Here is a 15321-nt window from a genome sequence, read left to right as displayed (position 1 = left end):
AAATATAATGGGACAGTAATGTGTGTCTGGAATAATAAGATTCAGGGTTCGGTAGATTAAATTCTATGAAATGTATGAATAAACCCAGATTCAGCAGCAAATCACTCAATAACACCAGTTTCACATCATGATAAAAAATATTTTTTTAGATTCTATGTTGAAGAATAAAGTAACATTTGGATTTGTGGCTTATCGATGCTGAGGATATCAAGGCAAAGAAAATGAACACTGCTCAAAAGTCATGTCAAAATTGTGTTATTTAAAAGTAGTAAATCCACATTCTGAGTTATTACAAAGTTTTGTCTGCAGGTTGCATTTTACTGTCACTTTTAAGGCAAGATATTTTATACTATTCTGTAGAAAATTCAATTTTGAGTTGTCACCATTCTCGTGTTTGTCCAATAAATGATATAGCAACACTTGTTTTATTTGTAATTTATACATGCGCTGTTTTTCTTGCCATTTGATCCGGTTTAACAAGGCTATTCTAGATTCAGGTGTTTACATATATACATTCACCATGGATTTCATAAACAACCATGAACCCCAGAGCAAACTTGCAGATGCTTCGATCTTCAGTTCCACACATCACTCCTTGAACCTTTGCCTCCAAATCACCATTATGTGCATGACTCTGTTTGCAAATCTTCCACAAAGTTGAGCCCCTTGGTGTCGGGAGGATTTTCAAGAAGCCGGTTTATCTGGTTTTGTAGCTCCGAATCAAGGAACGCACACTGCATTGCGGGCTTCTGAAATCATAGCACCACATAGTTTTAGGCCACAACGACACAAACTTACTATTAAGCAAACCTTAAGAAGTACACAATGCAAACTACGAATAACATGACACAAAATGCTGGAGTAACTCAGGCAGCAGCTCTGGAGAAAATTGATGGGTGGTCAGGACCTTTCTTCAGACGAAGGGTCACCTATGCATCTTCATCAGAGATGTTGCCTGACCCGCTGAGCTACTCCAGCATTTGGTGTCTATCTTTGGTATAAACCAACATCTGCAATTCTTTTTTATTACACTGTAACTTTGTTATCTGAATGGATCAGAAAGTTGGGATGAAAGGGTTCTGGGTCAAGTTACTGGATTCTTTATGAAATGACAAGTTATTTTTTCCTCAGGCAAGGATAAACTAGGAGATAAATTTCATGCAATTTTACAAAGTCATTTACAGATTACATGTAATCTATTTGATGGTTAAATCAGGGATCAGATGGTGCTGGCCCGGACCTCCTCTCACTACAACATGGAGAATCATCACTCGAGCTAGAACATAGCCTCCAGTGGAGCAGCGAAGCTCTTTCCCCAGACCTCATCTCACCCCAACCTCACCCCAAAACCTTTCGCAAATTTTAAAGCTGTCAGGGCATTTACATTTTAAAACGAGAGAATTTATCCAAAAGTAATATAATTAAATTTATTAAACTAAACAGGTCTATGAAACTTAATTTCTCCTTTGCTTTATATCGTCTATGAACTCTAATTCCCATTGGAATTGAGATTGTGATCGGTCAAACCTGATATGTTATCTAATAGGTACTTAACCAGATTATATGCAGGGGAGTGTGTAGGAAGGAACCACAGATGCTGGTTTAAACTGAAGATAAACACAAAATGCTGGAGAATATGCAGCATCAGCAGGATAATGTGTATTTCTCAGGATCACAACTTCCTGAGGCCTGCAGCCACATAGTCAGGCAGCATCTCTGGATCGAAGGAATGGGTGGCGTTTCGGGTCGAGACCCTTCTTCAGACTTATTCCCATAACCTAGTACCAGTGGTTCAGTCTGCAATTACTAGCCCAGGGCAGTTGACAGAACCAATTGGCAGAAATTATTTTGAAGTACAGCTAACACCCCAAATATATTGATATAACCACTTCAGCTAGCATTAGTGGATCCTGAATGACAACTCCATATGTAAGCAGCAGTGTCACCTTCTATTATACAACACATTTTGGCCCACTGTGCAGACCATGATGTGAATCTAAACTAATCCCATCTGCTTGCACAATGTACAAATGCTTCAATCCCCTGCCTATTTGTGGCCTGAATAAATGCAGCTTAAACATTGCTACCATATCTGCTTCTACCATGTCTTCTTGCAGCTTGTTGCATGTACCTCCAACCCTCTGTGTAAGTCATGCCTCGTAGGTCTCTAATCTTTTCCCCTCTCACCTTAAACCTAAATTCTTTGGTATTTCACATTTCCATCCTGGCATAATCACCAGTCTCTCAATTTTACATACCACTATCAGATCACAGTCTCCTATGCTACAGCAAAAACAATCCAGGTTTGTTCTAAAACTTCCCTTAAAACTAATACTCCCCAATGCAGGTAGCATCCTGGCAAACCTTTTCTGCACTCTCCTAATGAATCTATGTGCTTCCTGTCATGCAGCCAACAGAACTCAGTGGGCCGAAGGGCCTGTTACCGCGCTGTATCTCTAAACTAAAACCTAATAATGAAGGAAAGCAGGCCATATGCCTTCCGCACCACCCTGTTCACTTGTGTTGCAACTTTTAAGGAGCTATGGATTTGCACTGAAAGATCGCACTGTACATCTATACACCAATGGGTCACTGACCTCCCAAACTCAGCACCCAACCCGTTAGGTTAAAGCATCTGCCATTTTTCTGCCCAAATTTAAGAATAAAGGATATATCCTGTTCACAAGTTATAGGGGCAGAAGTAGGCCATTCGGCCTGTTGATTCACGTTTTTCTCTCACATCGGTTGTTTCGACAATAATCGACCAGGCACCAGGGTTGCTTTAAACGTACGTTTATTGAGCAGGAGTCTTCACACAGGTTACAACCCGGCAAAGAGTCAAGCTGACTGCCCTTAATTGCAATGCTTTATATACATTAATGCCACCGTTTAGCCCCCTCCCACATTACCCAAACAATCGACAGACCTGTACACAATGGTCATGATAACAGGCACGTACACAATGGGAGATGTTAATTAGTGGAACAATACTAGAGCTAAGACAGGGACATTTCTCAGACATTCGGGAGCCAGCGGTTTGCATATTCTTCAGCCTTCTGAAACTCAGCCACCTCAATCAGACGAGTGCGGGGAATATCAAAGTTGCGAATATGCAGCATCAGCAGGATAATGTGTATTTCTCAGGATCACAACTTCCTGAGGCCTGCAGCCACATAGTCAGCAACTTTGGTGAGCAGACATTTTAAGTTTCAACCCAGTTCACCTGACCTCCATTTTCCCTTCACATAACCATTTTACAGTGCTGATTCAAGATTTACATTCACAGGCCCATTGAGTCCACTCCACCAGGAGGCAGAAATCATGGCTGATCTCTGCCTCCTGATCCCATTTTCCTGCCTTCTCCCCAAAACCCTTAACACCCGTTCTAATCAAGAATTTGTCTATCTCTGCCATTAAAATATCCACTGATATGGCCCTCTGTGGCAATGAGTTCCACAGATTAACTACCCTCTGACTAAAGAAATCCCTCCTGACCTTCTTTCTAAAAGAGCGCCCGTTAATTCTGAGGCTATGACCTCGGGTCCTAGACTCTCCCACCAGTGGAAACATCCTTTCCACATCCCCTCTATCTATGCCTTTCACTATTCTGTAAGTTCCAATGAGGTCCCCCCTCATTCATCTAAACTCCAGCGAGTAGAGGCCCAGTGCTGTCAAACGCTCATCATATGCTAACCCACTCATTCCTGGGATCATTCTTGTAAACCTCCTCTGGACCTTCTCCAGAGCCAGCACATTCTTCCTCAGATATGGGGGACAAATTTGCTCACAGTACTCCAAATGCAGTCTGACCAGCGCCTTATAGAGCCTCAGCATTACATCTCTCTTTTTGTATTCCTTTCCTCTCGATATGAATGCCTTCCTTACCACCGATTCGTCTTGCAAATTAACTTTTTGGGAGTCCTACACCAGCACTCCCAAGTCCCTTTGCACCTCCGATTTCTGGATTATCTCCATTTAGAAAATAATCAATGCCCTTATTCTTATTACCAAAATGCATGACTCCGCACTTTGCTGCACTGAATTTCATCTGCCACTTCTCTGCCCTCTCTCCGAACCTGTCCAAATCCTTCTGCAGAGTCCTTGCACTGTCTGCCCCTCCACCAATCTTAACATCATCTGCAAACTTGTCCACAAAGCCTTCAATCCCCTTATCATTAATATACAACGTGAAGAGAAGCAGTCCAGCACCGACCCTTCCTGAACTCCACTAGTCAATGGCAGCCAACCTGAAAAAGCGGCTTTTATTGCAACTCTTTGCCTTCTGCCATCCAGCCAACCTGCTATCCATGCTAGTATCTGCCCTTCAATACCACGGGCTCTCATCCTCCTTAGCAGCCTGACGTGCGGCACCTATCGAACCCCTTCTGAAAATCTATGTAAACAACATCTACAGTCTCCCCCCTGTCTGTCCTGCTATTAACTTCCTCAAAGAACTTCAGCAGATTCCTCAGGCAACATCTTCCCTGCATAAAACCATGCTGACTTCGGTCTATTTTATCATGAACTTACTGCTTAACCTCATCCTTTAGAATTGACTCTAAAATCTTACCAACTGTTGTATCCTTCGACAGTAACTCTCTCACTATCTGCAATTCTCAGTTTTTGTGTTATTTGCTAATCAGAACACTTACATTTTTGACCAAGTCACATATATATATTACAAATAATATCCTTGTAGAACAACACTGGTCATAGAGCTCCAGATGGAATAACACCCATCCACTAGTCCCCACCGTCTCCTATGACCAAGCCTATTATGAATGAACCCTGCCAACTTTCTTACGTTGCTTAATCTTCTAGCTCAGCCTACCAAGAGGGACCTAGTCAAATGCTTTACACCTGAACGCGTCGAACAAATTATGACCCATCTAAACCATTGTCAGCAGGGAGGTCTCGATCAATATTGGGAAGATTACAATTCTCACAACATTGTTGTTTTTACATCTTTCCTGTACCTCTATTTCCTGCTGGCTGTGATGATCCAGCCATGATGCCCTCTAATCTCAGCAGATTAGTAGTACAACTCCCTCACCTCTTGTACCCCCCCCCCCCCCCCCATAGTTTGTCGCCACATGTTCGCCGGTGGTCGCTGTGAGTCGTCTCCTCAGTCGCGCAAGAAGTCGTAGCGTCTTTCTGGTCGCCGCTAAATTTTCAACATGTTGAACATTTTTTGGCGACAGTGGGTTTGACGCCAATGAGCGTAGCTTGACTTCTCCTGAAGTAGATGCTGTCGTAGGTTGGCACCAGGATGACGTAGATCCTGACTACGGGTGCTTGTACGTTCTCCCTGAGACCTGCGTGGGGTTTCTCCGAGATCTTCGGTCTCCCCCCAAACTCCAAAGACGTACAGGTTTGAAGGTTAATTGGCTTGGTATAAATGTTAAATTGTCCCTAGTGTGTGCAGGGTAGTGTTAATGTGCTGGTCGGTGCAGACTCAGCGCGCAAACAGCGCTGTTTCTCTAAATTAAACTGAAGTTCAAATTATCAGTCTCACCATGTTTATTAACCATGCCTGGTTTTCCTATTAGACTTACTTGACCTAAACTCTACCTTCCCCTTCCTTAATCCCTTTACATGCTGACCGGCTGCTCCGGTTCCCACCCATCGCTCCCGAGTTGCAATGTCAAATGTTTTATCACTTTAAAATGTTTGTTAATATATGCTGAAGTTGGCTAAATAAAACAACATTTAACTAGTCCATACACACAATATAGAAAGTTAATAAAACAGCAAGGCAAACAGTAAAAGGTAAGATAAATAACATTGATGTTTCTGTTACCTTCTTGTTTGATGTAGAAGATGTAATTGGAGGGTTGAAGGTCATCCCTTTCATGCTGAACTCTTCAAATAGCTCTGTAGCATGTCTAAATGAAACAAGCAAATACATTTGGTCTCTGCTAACATTTTTTTAATTAGTTTGCCATAGACTAACAGTAGAAAAAATGAGTTTTTAATGTTGTCTGCTCACAGGATATTTACCAGGATGTTGCCAGGACTAGAGGGTGTGAGCTATAGGGAGAGGTTGAGTAGGCTGGGATTCTATTCCTTGGATCGCAGGATGATCGGTGATCTTATAGAGGTGTATAAAATCATGAGAGGAATAGATCAGGGAGATGCACAGAGTCTCTTGCCCAGAGTAGGGGAATTGAGGACCAGCAGACAGAGGTTCAAGGTGAAGGTGAAAAGATTTAATAGGAATCTGAGGGGTAACTTTTTCACACAAAGGGTGGTGGGTGTATGGAACAAGTTGCCAATGGAGGAAGTTGAGGCTGGGACTATCCCAAAGTTTGAGAAGCAGTTAGATAGGTACATGGATAGGACAGGTTTGGAGGGATATGGACCAAATGCAAGCAGGTGGAACTAGTGTAGCTGGGACATGTTGGTTGGTGTGGACAAGTGAGGCTGAAGGGCTTGTTCCCACACTGTATGACTCAATGAAATCTAAATTGTTTTGTTATGAATTAAATTTATTTTGAAATGAATGTAGGCAGAAGTAGAACACCAATTCTAAAACATGAATTAACAAATCTTTCCTTTTGGTATTACTGGTTGGAAAAGGCAAATTTTGTGCTCCTAAAGTAGTTAGAGTTGATCTTGGTTCACCGATCATGACGCAGCCCTTCTCTGCATTACATGCAGTAAGCTTTTATGTGCAGTGATATCTGTGAGTAGGTACATGTTTAGGAGACACTGCATGAAATGTTTTACCATAGCCAAGGATTCACAAAGGATAAAAATAGGTAACCTTGACATGAGGTTAAAGTTATGCAAACCGCAACATTCCTTACTTTCTGCTTAGTTCTGGTCTCAAGGCTCCGGACCCTTCTGATGGTGCACCCACACTAAGATGCGCTGCAAACCTTTGCACCACAGGATGGAAATGTCTCTGCAATTACAATTAAAAATGCTGGAGAAAAACGTGACAATACTATTAAACTAAGTAACTAACTAAATGTGACAATACTATTAAACTAACTGATTAACTAAATGTGACAATACTATTAAACTAAGTAACTAACTACATCAAATCCTCATTCATGTTGCAAGGAAAGTTCTATCTTTTGATCTCTTAAAGATGATGGAGATTTATTTACAGACAGTCCAATAGCTAAGGATGTACAAATCAACGTCCCACGAAAGGGGGTGGAAATGAATATTGATGTGGCTTGGACGTACAGCTAAACTATTACATCTCTTGGACTGAAAAGGCTAAAAACTATTTCAAGCAAATAGTGATGTCAAACAGATGTAATGTTATACATTTTAAGGAGCTTATTATTCACGTCATAATTTGGTAAAACGGACGAGGAACGTCTGAATTTTCATTTATAAGACTAAAAATGTAAGAATTGGATTGGGCTTGGCTAGGATGAGACTCTTGTTGTGTTTTCAGCTCTCAGAGACCACCTGGAATGTCAGTATGGTTCTCCCCACAAATAAAACAGTGGGCCACTGGTAAGGAAATACTCGGCTTAAGTACATTGAACTATAACTTTTACCCGAGTGTCTGGTTAACAGTGCTAAACAAGTGTACCTGAAGATAATGCAACTCCCATAAAGCAGTGTTCTGCGCATTGCAGTATTCTGGTTCGTCGAGCTCTGGCAGATAAAGTCCGCTACCTTGAGATTCATTATCGAGCAAAATATCCATCTTTGGAAATGACTAAGAGATGAAACGTTATTTTCAGTAATATTTTCATAAAACATCTCACATTTTGCAACATAATCCCACCTGGAAATAACTGTTAAATAGTTATTAAAATGCAATTTCATTTCTGAATAACTTAACCCTTCTATTTCAGTGTTAATTGGATTAGTGTGTAGGAAGGAACTGCAGAGGCTGGTTTAAACCAAAGATAGACACAAAATGCTGGAGTAACTCAGCGGGACAGGTAGCATCTCTGGAGAGAAGGAATGCGTGACGTTTCGGGTCAAGACCCTTCTTCATACTGGTTAGGGATAAGCGAAACAAGAGATATAGACGGTGATGTGGAGAGATAAAGAACAATGAATGAAATATATGAGAAGCTAGTGCGACTTGGGTGGGGGAGGGAGAGAGAGAGAGAATGCTGGGCTACCTGGAGTGAGATAAATCAATATTCATATTACTGGGCTGTAAGCTGCCCAAGCGAAATATGAGATGCTGTTCCTCCAATTTGTGTTTAGCCTCACTCTGACAATGGAGGAGACCGAGGACAGAAACGTCTGTGTAGGAATGGAAAGGAGAATTAAAATGTCCAGCAACCGGGAGATCAGGTTGGTTCACGCGGGCTGAGCGAAGGTGTTCCGTGAAACGATAGCCCAGTCTGCGTTTGGTCTTTCCTCCAATTTGCGTTTAGCCTCACTCTGACAATGGAGGAGACCATGGACTGTGTAGGAATCGGAAGGAGAATTAAAATGTCCAGCAACCGGGAATTCTGCTAGTTCTTTGTGCACTTCCAGCCGAGTGCAATAATTTCATCGGCAAACGCCAGCACTCACCTTATCTTACACAGGCAAAAGCAAGAGCACTAATACAAACCTTCTACAAAGTCAACAGTATAACTCATGTAACTTATGCAAGGTGGCACTATGAACGGTTAGGTATATCAATCAAGTATAAGCACTGGGAAGATACAAATAATGTACAGGCAGTTCTACTATAATGTGATAGGGACACTCTTAAGAAACATGGCATTATAGAAAATTGCAGTAAAAAAAACTGTATCAATCAGGAAAAGGAGTTAGTTCTAGAGTGTTTTTTGTGCACTTCCAGGAGGATAATTCTTTTCCAGGAGGATTTTCAAACATAAAGGTGTCTTCAATAGCTATAACTGTGCTCTTGTTACTGCAAGCTATAAATATTAACAGCTGTATGTCACGTTGTTTAAAAGACTACCATTGCTCAAGTGTAATAGAAGTGATTGCTTGTCAATTTCTATGGCCATCAGCTGTGAAACTGACATAGTGCATTCTGAAGAGACAATGGTGTCTGATCATTGGGAAGAAGTTACATGGAAAGGTGACATTTTGGATCGAGACCTTCAGACTTCCTGGAGAGGGGTTTGAGAGAAGATATGTATGCATTTGGATAGAAAGAAGCTGATTGGGGATAGCCAGCATGGTTTAGTATGTGGGAGATTATCTCTTACGAATTTGAGTTTTTTGAGAATTAACCAAAATGGCTGATGAGGGTAATGCAGAAGACATGGACCAGCAAGAGATTTGATTCCACATGGTCAGCTGCTCTGGAAAGTTAAATCGCATGGGATCCATGGAGAAATAGCCAACTGCATGCAGAACTGGCTTCACGGCAGGAAGCAGAGGGCGATGGTGGACGGTTGTTTATCAGACGAAAGGCTTGTGACTAGTGGATATGCTGGGTCCATTGCAATTTGTAGTTTATATCAACAAGGTGGATGAGAATGTGCAAGATGTGATTAGTAAGTTTGCAGATGACAATAAAGTGGATGGTATCATACATATTAATGATGGGTATCAAAAATTACAGCAGGATTTTGATAACCAAGTAGACTGAGGAATGTGGAGTTTAATGTAGATAGGTGCCAGGTGTTGTATTTTGGGAAGTTAATTCCGGGCAGGACCACACAGTGAATGTTAGGGCTCTGGGAAGTATTGTAGAGCGGATGGATCTAGGAGTGCAGGTACATTGTTACCTGAAGGTGGCGTCACAGTTAGATAGAGTGGTAAAGAAGGCTTTTGCTACATTGGCCTTCATCAGTCCGGGTATTGAGTATTGAAGTTGGGACATTATGTTGCGATTGTACAAGACGGTGGAGAGGCCACATTTGTTCAGTTTCCCTGTTATAGGAAGGATGTTATTAAGCTGAAAATATTGCAGGGAAGATTTATGAGATTGTTGCCAGGACTTGATGCTCTGAGCTATAGGGAGTGGTTGGACAGACCCCGGAGCGCAGGAAGCAGAGGGGTGATCATATATAGAGATGTATAAAATCATGAAGTGAATCGACAGCGTGAATGCACAATCTATTACACAGGATGGGGGAATCAAGAACGAGAGGACAAAGGTGAGATGGAGAAGATTTATTAGGTTCTTGAGGGGGCGTTTTCTTCATTCAAAGGGTGGTGGGTATAAAGAACAAGCTGCTGAAGAAGGTATTTGAGGCAGGTACTATAAAAGCAATTAAAGGACATTTGGACAGGTGCATGGTTTAGAGGAATATGGGCGAACTGTGGGCAAAAGCTGTAGTTGGGGCATCTTGGTTGGCATAGGTGAGTTGGGCCGAAGGGCAGTTTCCGTGCTGTATGACTTCACAATGCCAATCATCCCCTAATCAAACGCAATTTTTGAATGAAAACATGCGTTAGAGCAGATTTACTTTTACTTATTATTGTAGCTAAATTAATAACTTCTGAACAAGAAAAGTAAATTGACCAGTGACCCCACAGAGTAAAGGAAAAAATAAATGCTGAGCCAGCAGTAGAACATTAAGGTGATGGGCGGTTGACCAAATCCATGCTTGAAGGTTTGAGAAAGATCTTTAAAAAGGAAGGTGGAGGAATTTAGGTTTAACATTTCATTTTTGGGGTAAATACCTGAAGGGTTGAATGAGAGGAGCTGACAGAGACAGAGAAACTTTCAGTGGGAAAACAAGTGGAGATTCAGGGCTGGAAGTTTAGAGAGAGGGAAAGAAATATTCCACAACATGATTTAAACACATAGATGAGAATTTAAAAATGTAAAACCTTGGGAGCATATGAATAGGAAATCAGCGATGAATATTGCCTAATGTGGGACAGGGTATGGAAAGTGGAGTTTTGGATCTGCTGATGCTTATAAGAAGGACAAGTTGTCTAGGAGAGCATTCATCCTGTTATCTGGTTTGTCAGAAGCTTGGAAACGTGATCAGAAGATGGGCTGAAGTGTTAAATAGATGGAAACAGGAGGCGAAACTCAGCTCTGACAGAAAAGATGTGTCAGATTTAGTTTAGATAGAGTGCGGACCGGCCCTTCGGCCCACCGAGTCCGCACCGACCAGCGATCCCTGCACATTAACACTATCCTACACACACCAGGAACAATTTACACTTATACCACCAATTAACCTACAACCTGTACATCTTTGGAGTGTGGGAGGAAAGAGAAAACCCACGTGGACATGCGGAGAACATACAAACTCCATACAAACAGCACCCGTAATCGGGATCGAACCCGCGTCTCTGGCGCTAAAAGCGTCGTAAGGCAGCAACTCTACTGCTGTGCCACCATGTAGAGTTTTTCTATAAAGATTGCACTTACATTCATTAATACTCTGTTAGTTGCCAAGATACCAATGGCAGAATTCGGTAGAACATTAAGTGCAAGAGTAGTCAGACGTTTAATATAAGCAAATGCACGCTGCAGAGAAACCTGCTTTCTGCGTTTTGTCAACATCACATCAATACATTGCAGCATTAACAACACTTCTTCATTTGTGTTTCCTGAAAAAACAAAACCAACCTTCAAATTACAGCAATAATGAGGAAAATGTCAAATTCTATTTTGGCAGGATTTATTTTAGAATATATTAGGCGTGAAAAGTGGATCTCCATCATCACATTAAATTAAGATTTGCGGACTGTTTTACATTAAATTTCCCTCAGAGTCTGTACTAGAGAAAATGTATTTGTTTATTTCTATGTAGCTATCAATAGCAGCTTTCAAGTCAAGTCAAGTCAATTTTATTTCTATCACATTTAAAAACTCTCGTTGACCAAAGTGCTTTACATTGGTGCAGATACTAACGTGCTACAAACAGTAGTACATAGATCAACAATACATACATAGATACATACATACAGCGTCCCTCAGAGGACCTCAAGAAAGGCTTGAGAGTAGAAATGAGTTTTAAGTTGATGGAGGGGGCAGTTCTGATGGGAAGAGGGATGCTGTTCCAGTCTAGGAGTTACAAAAGCAAAAGCGCGGTCGCCCCTGAGCTTATGCCTAGACCGCAGGATGGTCAGTCGCCCCAAGTGGAGAGAGGCCAGAATCGGGGTGATGTGGTCCCTTTTTCGGGTGCCCGTCAGGCGTCTCGCTGCGGCGTTTTGGACCAGTTGCAGGCGGGACAGGGATGATTGGCCGATGCCAGTGTAAAGGCAGTTGCAGTAATCAAGGCGGGAGGAGATAAATGAGTGGATGATCTTTTCGAGGTCGTCAAACTGGAGGAATTGTTTTATTTTAGGTATCGTGCGAACCTGGAAGAAGCTAGCTTTTACAACGGCATTGACTTGTTTGTCAAATTTCAACGCGGAGTCAAATATCACACCAAGGTTTTTGACGTGAGGTTTGAGTAAGGAGGTTAGGCTTCCAAAGCTGCCTGCTATCATTTTGATTGAGTCCGAGGGGCCAAGTAGGATGACCTCAAGCTTACTCTCGTTTAGTTGGAGGAGGTTCTGGGCCATCCAACACTTTATATCCTCGAGGCAGTGCATTTGGCCACCCTTTTATAGGAAAGATGTTGTTAAGCTCGAAAGGATTCAGAGAAAATTTACAAGGATGTAGCCAGGATTCAAGGGTCTGAGCTATAGGGAGAGGTTGAGCAGGGTAGGACGTTATTCCTTGGAGAGCAGGAGGATGAGGTATGATCTTATAGAGGTGTAGAAGATCATGAAAGGAATAGACTCATGCACAGATATTTTTACCCAGAGCAGGGGAATCAAGAAACAAGGGACATAGGTTTAAGGTGAGGATGATAAATTGAATAGGAACCCAAGAGGCAGTTTTACACAAAGGGTGGTAGGTATATGGAACGAGCTGCCAGAGGAGGTTGCTGAGGCAGGAAATATCACAACATTTAAACACATTTGGATATGTACATTTGACAGGATGAGTTTAGAAGAATATGAGCAAAAGGCAGGCAGGTGGGACTAGTGTGGATGATGCATGTTGGTTACTGTGGCAATTGAGTCGAAAGGCCTGTTTCCATGCTGTATGACACTATTAACAAGCTGAAAAACATTTAACTTACCGGCATGCAGGGCAAACAACAGTTTGTAGAGGTGAGTGTAGAACTTCATAGGATCAATATTCAGCACATCGCCTGAGTGCAAAATAATAAGTTTAACTTTGTAGACTTGGAAGTGCTGTTAAAATCTGAATAGCTTTTAGAAAATGAAAACTACTAGGATAACATGTACTTGTGAAGTACAGGAACAAGAACCTCCTTCACAGCTTCATAATAAAAATAAAAATCAGATTGTAAAAGGGGCCTACCTTGACCAGAAAGAATGTGAAAGGCTGCTTGAATACAGTGAAGGCACTCTCTGTGGTTAAGACTCTGTTGCAAAAAAACTGAAGTTCAGACTAAATATATGTAGCAATTGAAACATTACCAATGTGGAGTAAAAATCTCTCTTTCAAATTCAAATCTTGCACTCACCCCAGAGTCTATGAGAGAATACAGAACCACCAGAAGATCATCAAAGAACTCCACATTAATAAGGTGAGCAAATCTAAAAGAATAAAGGCAAATTATATTCAGGTTGTAAACACAAGCAATTTTAAGTAATTACCAATGTCAAATGACAAAAGTTAAAATACTGAAGTTGGAATTGGACATTTAAACAAGGAAGTGCAAATGACAAACAATTAAAGATGCTCGCTTACTTGGCAAGGCCTTCCAGGACGACAGGAAGAACAGCAGATTTTTGTGCTTTCTTCAGGATTCTGAAGTATGTCAGAAAAACAATGTTTAGGATTTCAGTGTGCTGTCAATAATAAAGAAAATTCCATTAGTGTAACCTTATCATAAACTATGAATTAGGAGCAGATGTAGGTCACTCAGTTCCTTGAGCCTGCTCCATCATTTAATAAAATCATAGTTGATCTAACGGTAACCACAACGTCATAATCTGTCGACCTCGGTTAACTATTCAGTCACGGAGCATGGAACCAGGTCCTTCGGCCCAACTTGTCCAACTTCAGCCAACAAGTCCCGGCTGCACTGGTCCCACCGGCCTGCATTTGGCCATATCCCTCTAATCCCTCAAGTCTTGATATGAGTTGACCCATCCTATCTACGTACCTGTCTAAATGTTTATTGAACGTCACGATAGTCCCAGCCTCAACTACCTCCTATGGCAGCTTGTTCCATACACCCACCACCCTTTGTGTGAAAAAATTACCTCTCAGATTCCTATTAAATCTTTTCACCTTCACCTTAAACCTATGTCCGCTGGTCCTCAATTCCCCTACACTGGGCAAGAGACTGTGCATCTACCCGATCTATTCCTCTCATGATTTTGTATAACTCTATAAGATCACCCCTCATCCTCCTGCGCTCCAAGGAATAGTGACCCAGCCTACTCAACCTCTCCCTACAGCTCACACCCTCTAGTCCTGGCAACATCCTCGTAAATCTTCTCTGTACCCTTCCAGCTTGACAACATCTTTCCTATAACATGGTGCTCAGAACTGAACACAATACTCTACATGCGACCTCACCAACATCTTATATAACTGCAACATGACCACCCAACTTCTATACTCAATATTCTGAATGATGACGGCCATGTGCAACCTTATCTACCTGCGACTCCACCTTCAAGGAACCATGTACCTGCACACCTGGAGCCCTCTGCTCTACAACACTACCCAGATCCCTACCATTCACCGTGTAGGTCCTGCCCATATTAGACTTCCCAAAATGCAATACCTCACTTTTCTCTGTATTAAATTCCATGACTATTCCTGCTCATGAATAATCTCTCTGTTCATGGAAAGACCCTGCTTCCATCCTCCATCAAGCAAAGGAGCTCCACATGCATCAGCCTCAAATCATCTGGGCTCATTCGTGTGTTAAATGGGTAACCCTTTAATTTTAAATATTGCCTCTCTAGTTCTAGGTTGTCCCACATTCTCTACATCTCCAGCCTATCAAGACCCTTCAGGATCTTATTTGTGTTTCAATTAGGCCACATCTCACTCATCAAAAATCGTAAAGATAGAAGCACACAATCTTTCCTTGCAAGATAACCCATCCATTCCAGGTATCAATCCAACAAAAGATAGCCAGAAAAAGCTGGAGTAACTCAGTGGGTCAGTCCGCATCTCTGGAGAAAAGGAATAGGTGACGTTTTGGGTCGAGACCCTTCTTCAGACGTCACCTATTCCTTTTCTCCAGAGATGCTGTCTGACCCACTGAGTTACTCCAGCTTTTTGTGGCTATCTTTGGTGTAAACCAGCATCTGCAGTTCCTTCCTACACATCAATCCAACAAACCTCCTCTGAACTCCCTTACATCCTTCCTGAAACAATGCTGTACAATGTATCCAGTCAAGATTCCAGCAACACTGCACATA

General features: G+C 41.9%; 1 protein-coding gene across 1 annotated transcript in view; it reads right to left on the bottom strand.

Moving 5' to 3' along the window:
- Positions 1-239: 239 nt before the first annotated feature.
- noc3l (NOC3 like DNA replication regulator) overlaps positions 240-15321 on the bottom strand; it is a 78445-nt gene continuing 63363 nt past the window's right edge. The window contains exons 13-21 of the mRNA XM_033033580.1: positions 13628-13728; positions 13401-13473; positions 13235-13298; positions 12990-13061; positions 11282-11463; positions 7556-7684; positions 6810-6907; positions 5801-5885; positions 240-749 (exon numbers count right to left, since the gene is read on the bottom strand). Of these exons, the coding sequence (XP_032889471.1) occupies positions 621-749; positions 5801-5885; positions 6810-6907; positions 7556-7684; positions 11282-11463; positions 12990-13061; positions 13235-13298; positions 13401-13473; positions 13628-13728 (933 nt within the window). The 3' untranslated portion in view covers positions 240-620. The remainder of the gene's footprint in view (positions 750-5800; positions 5886-6809; positions 6908-7555; positions 7685-11281; positions 11464-12989; positions 13062-13234; positions 13299-13400; positions 13474-13627; positions 13729-15321) is intronic.

The sequence above is a fragment of the Amblyraja radiata genome, chromosome 15, assembly GCF_010909765.2.
Source record: "Amblyraja radiata isolate CabotCenter1 chromosome 15, sAmbRad1.1.pri, whole genome shotgun sequence".
In the NCBI taxonomy this organism is placed as follows: Eukaryota; Metazoa; Chordata; class Chondrichthyes; order Rajiformes; family Rajidae; genus Amblyraja; species Amblyraja radiata.
This window is presented reverse-complemented; position numbering and strand designations above follow the sequence as displayed.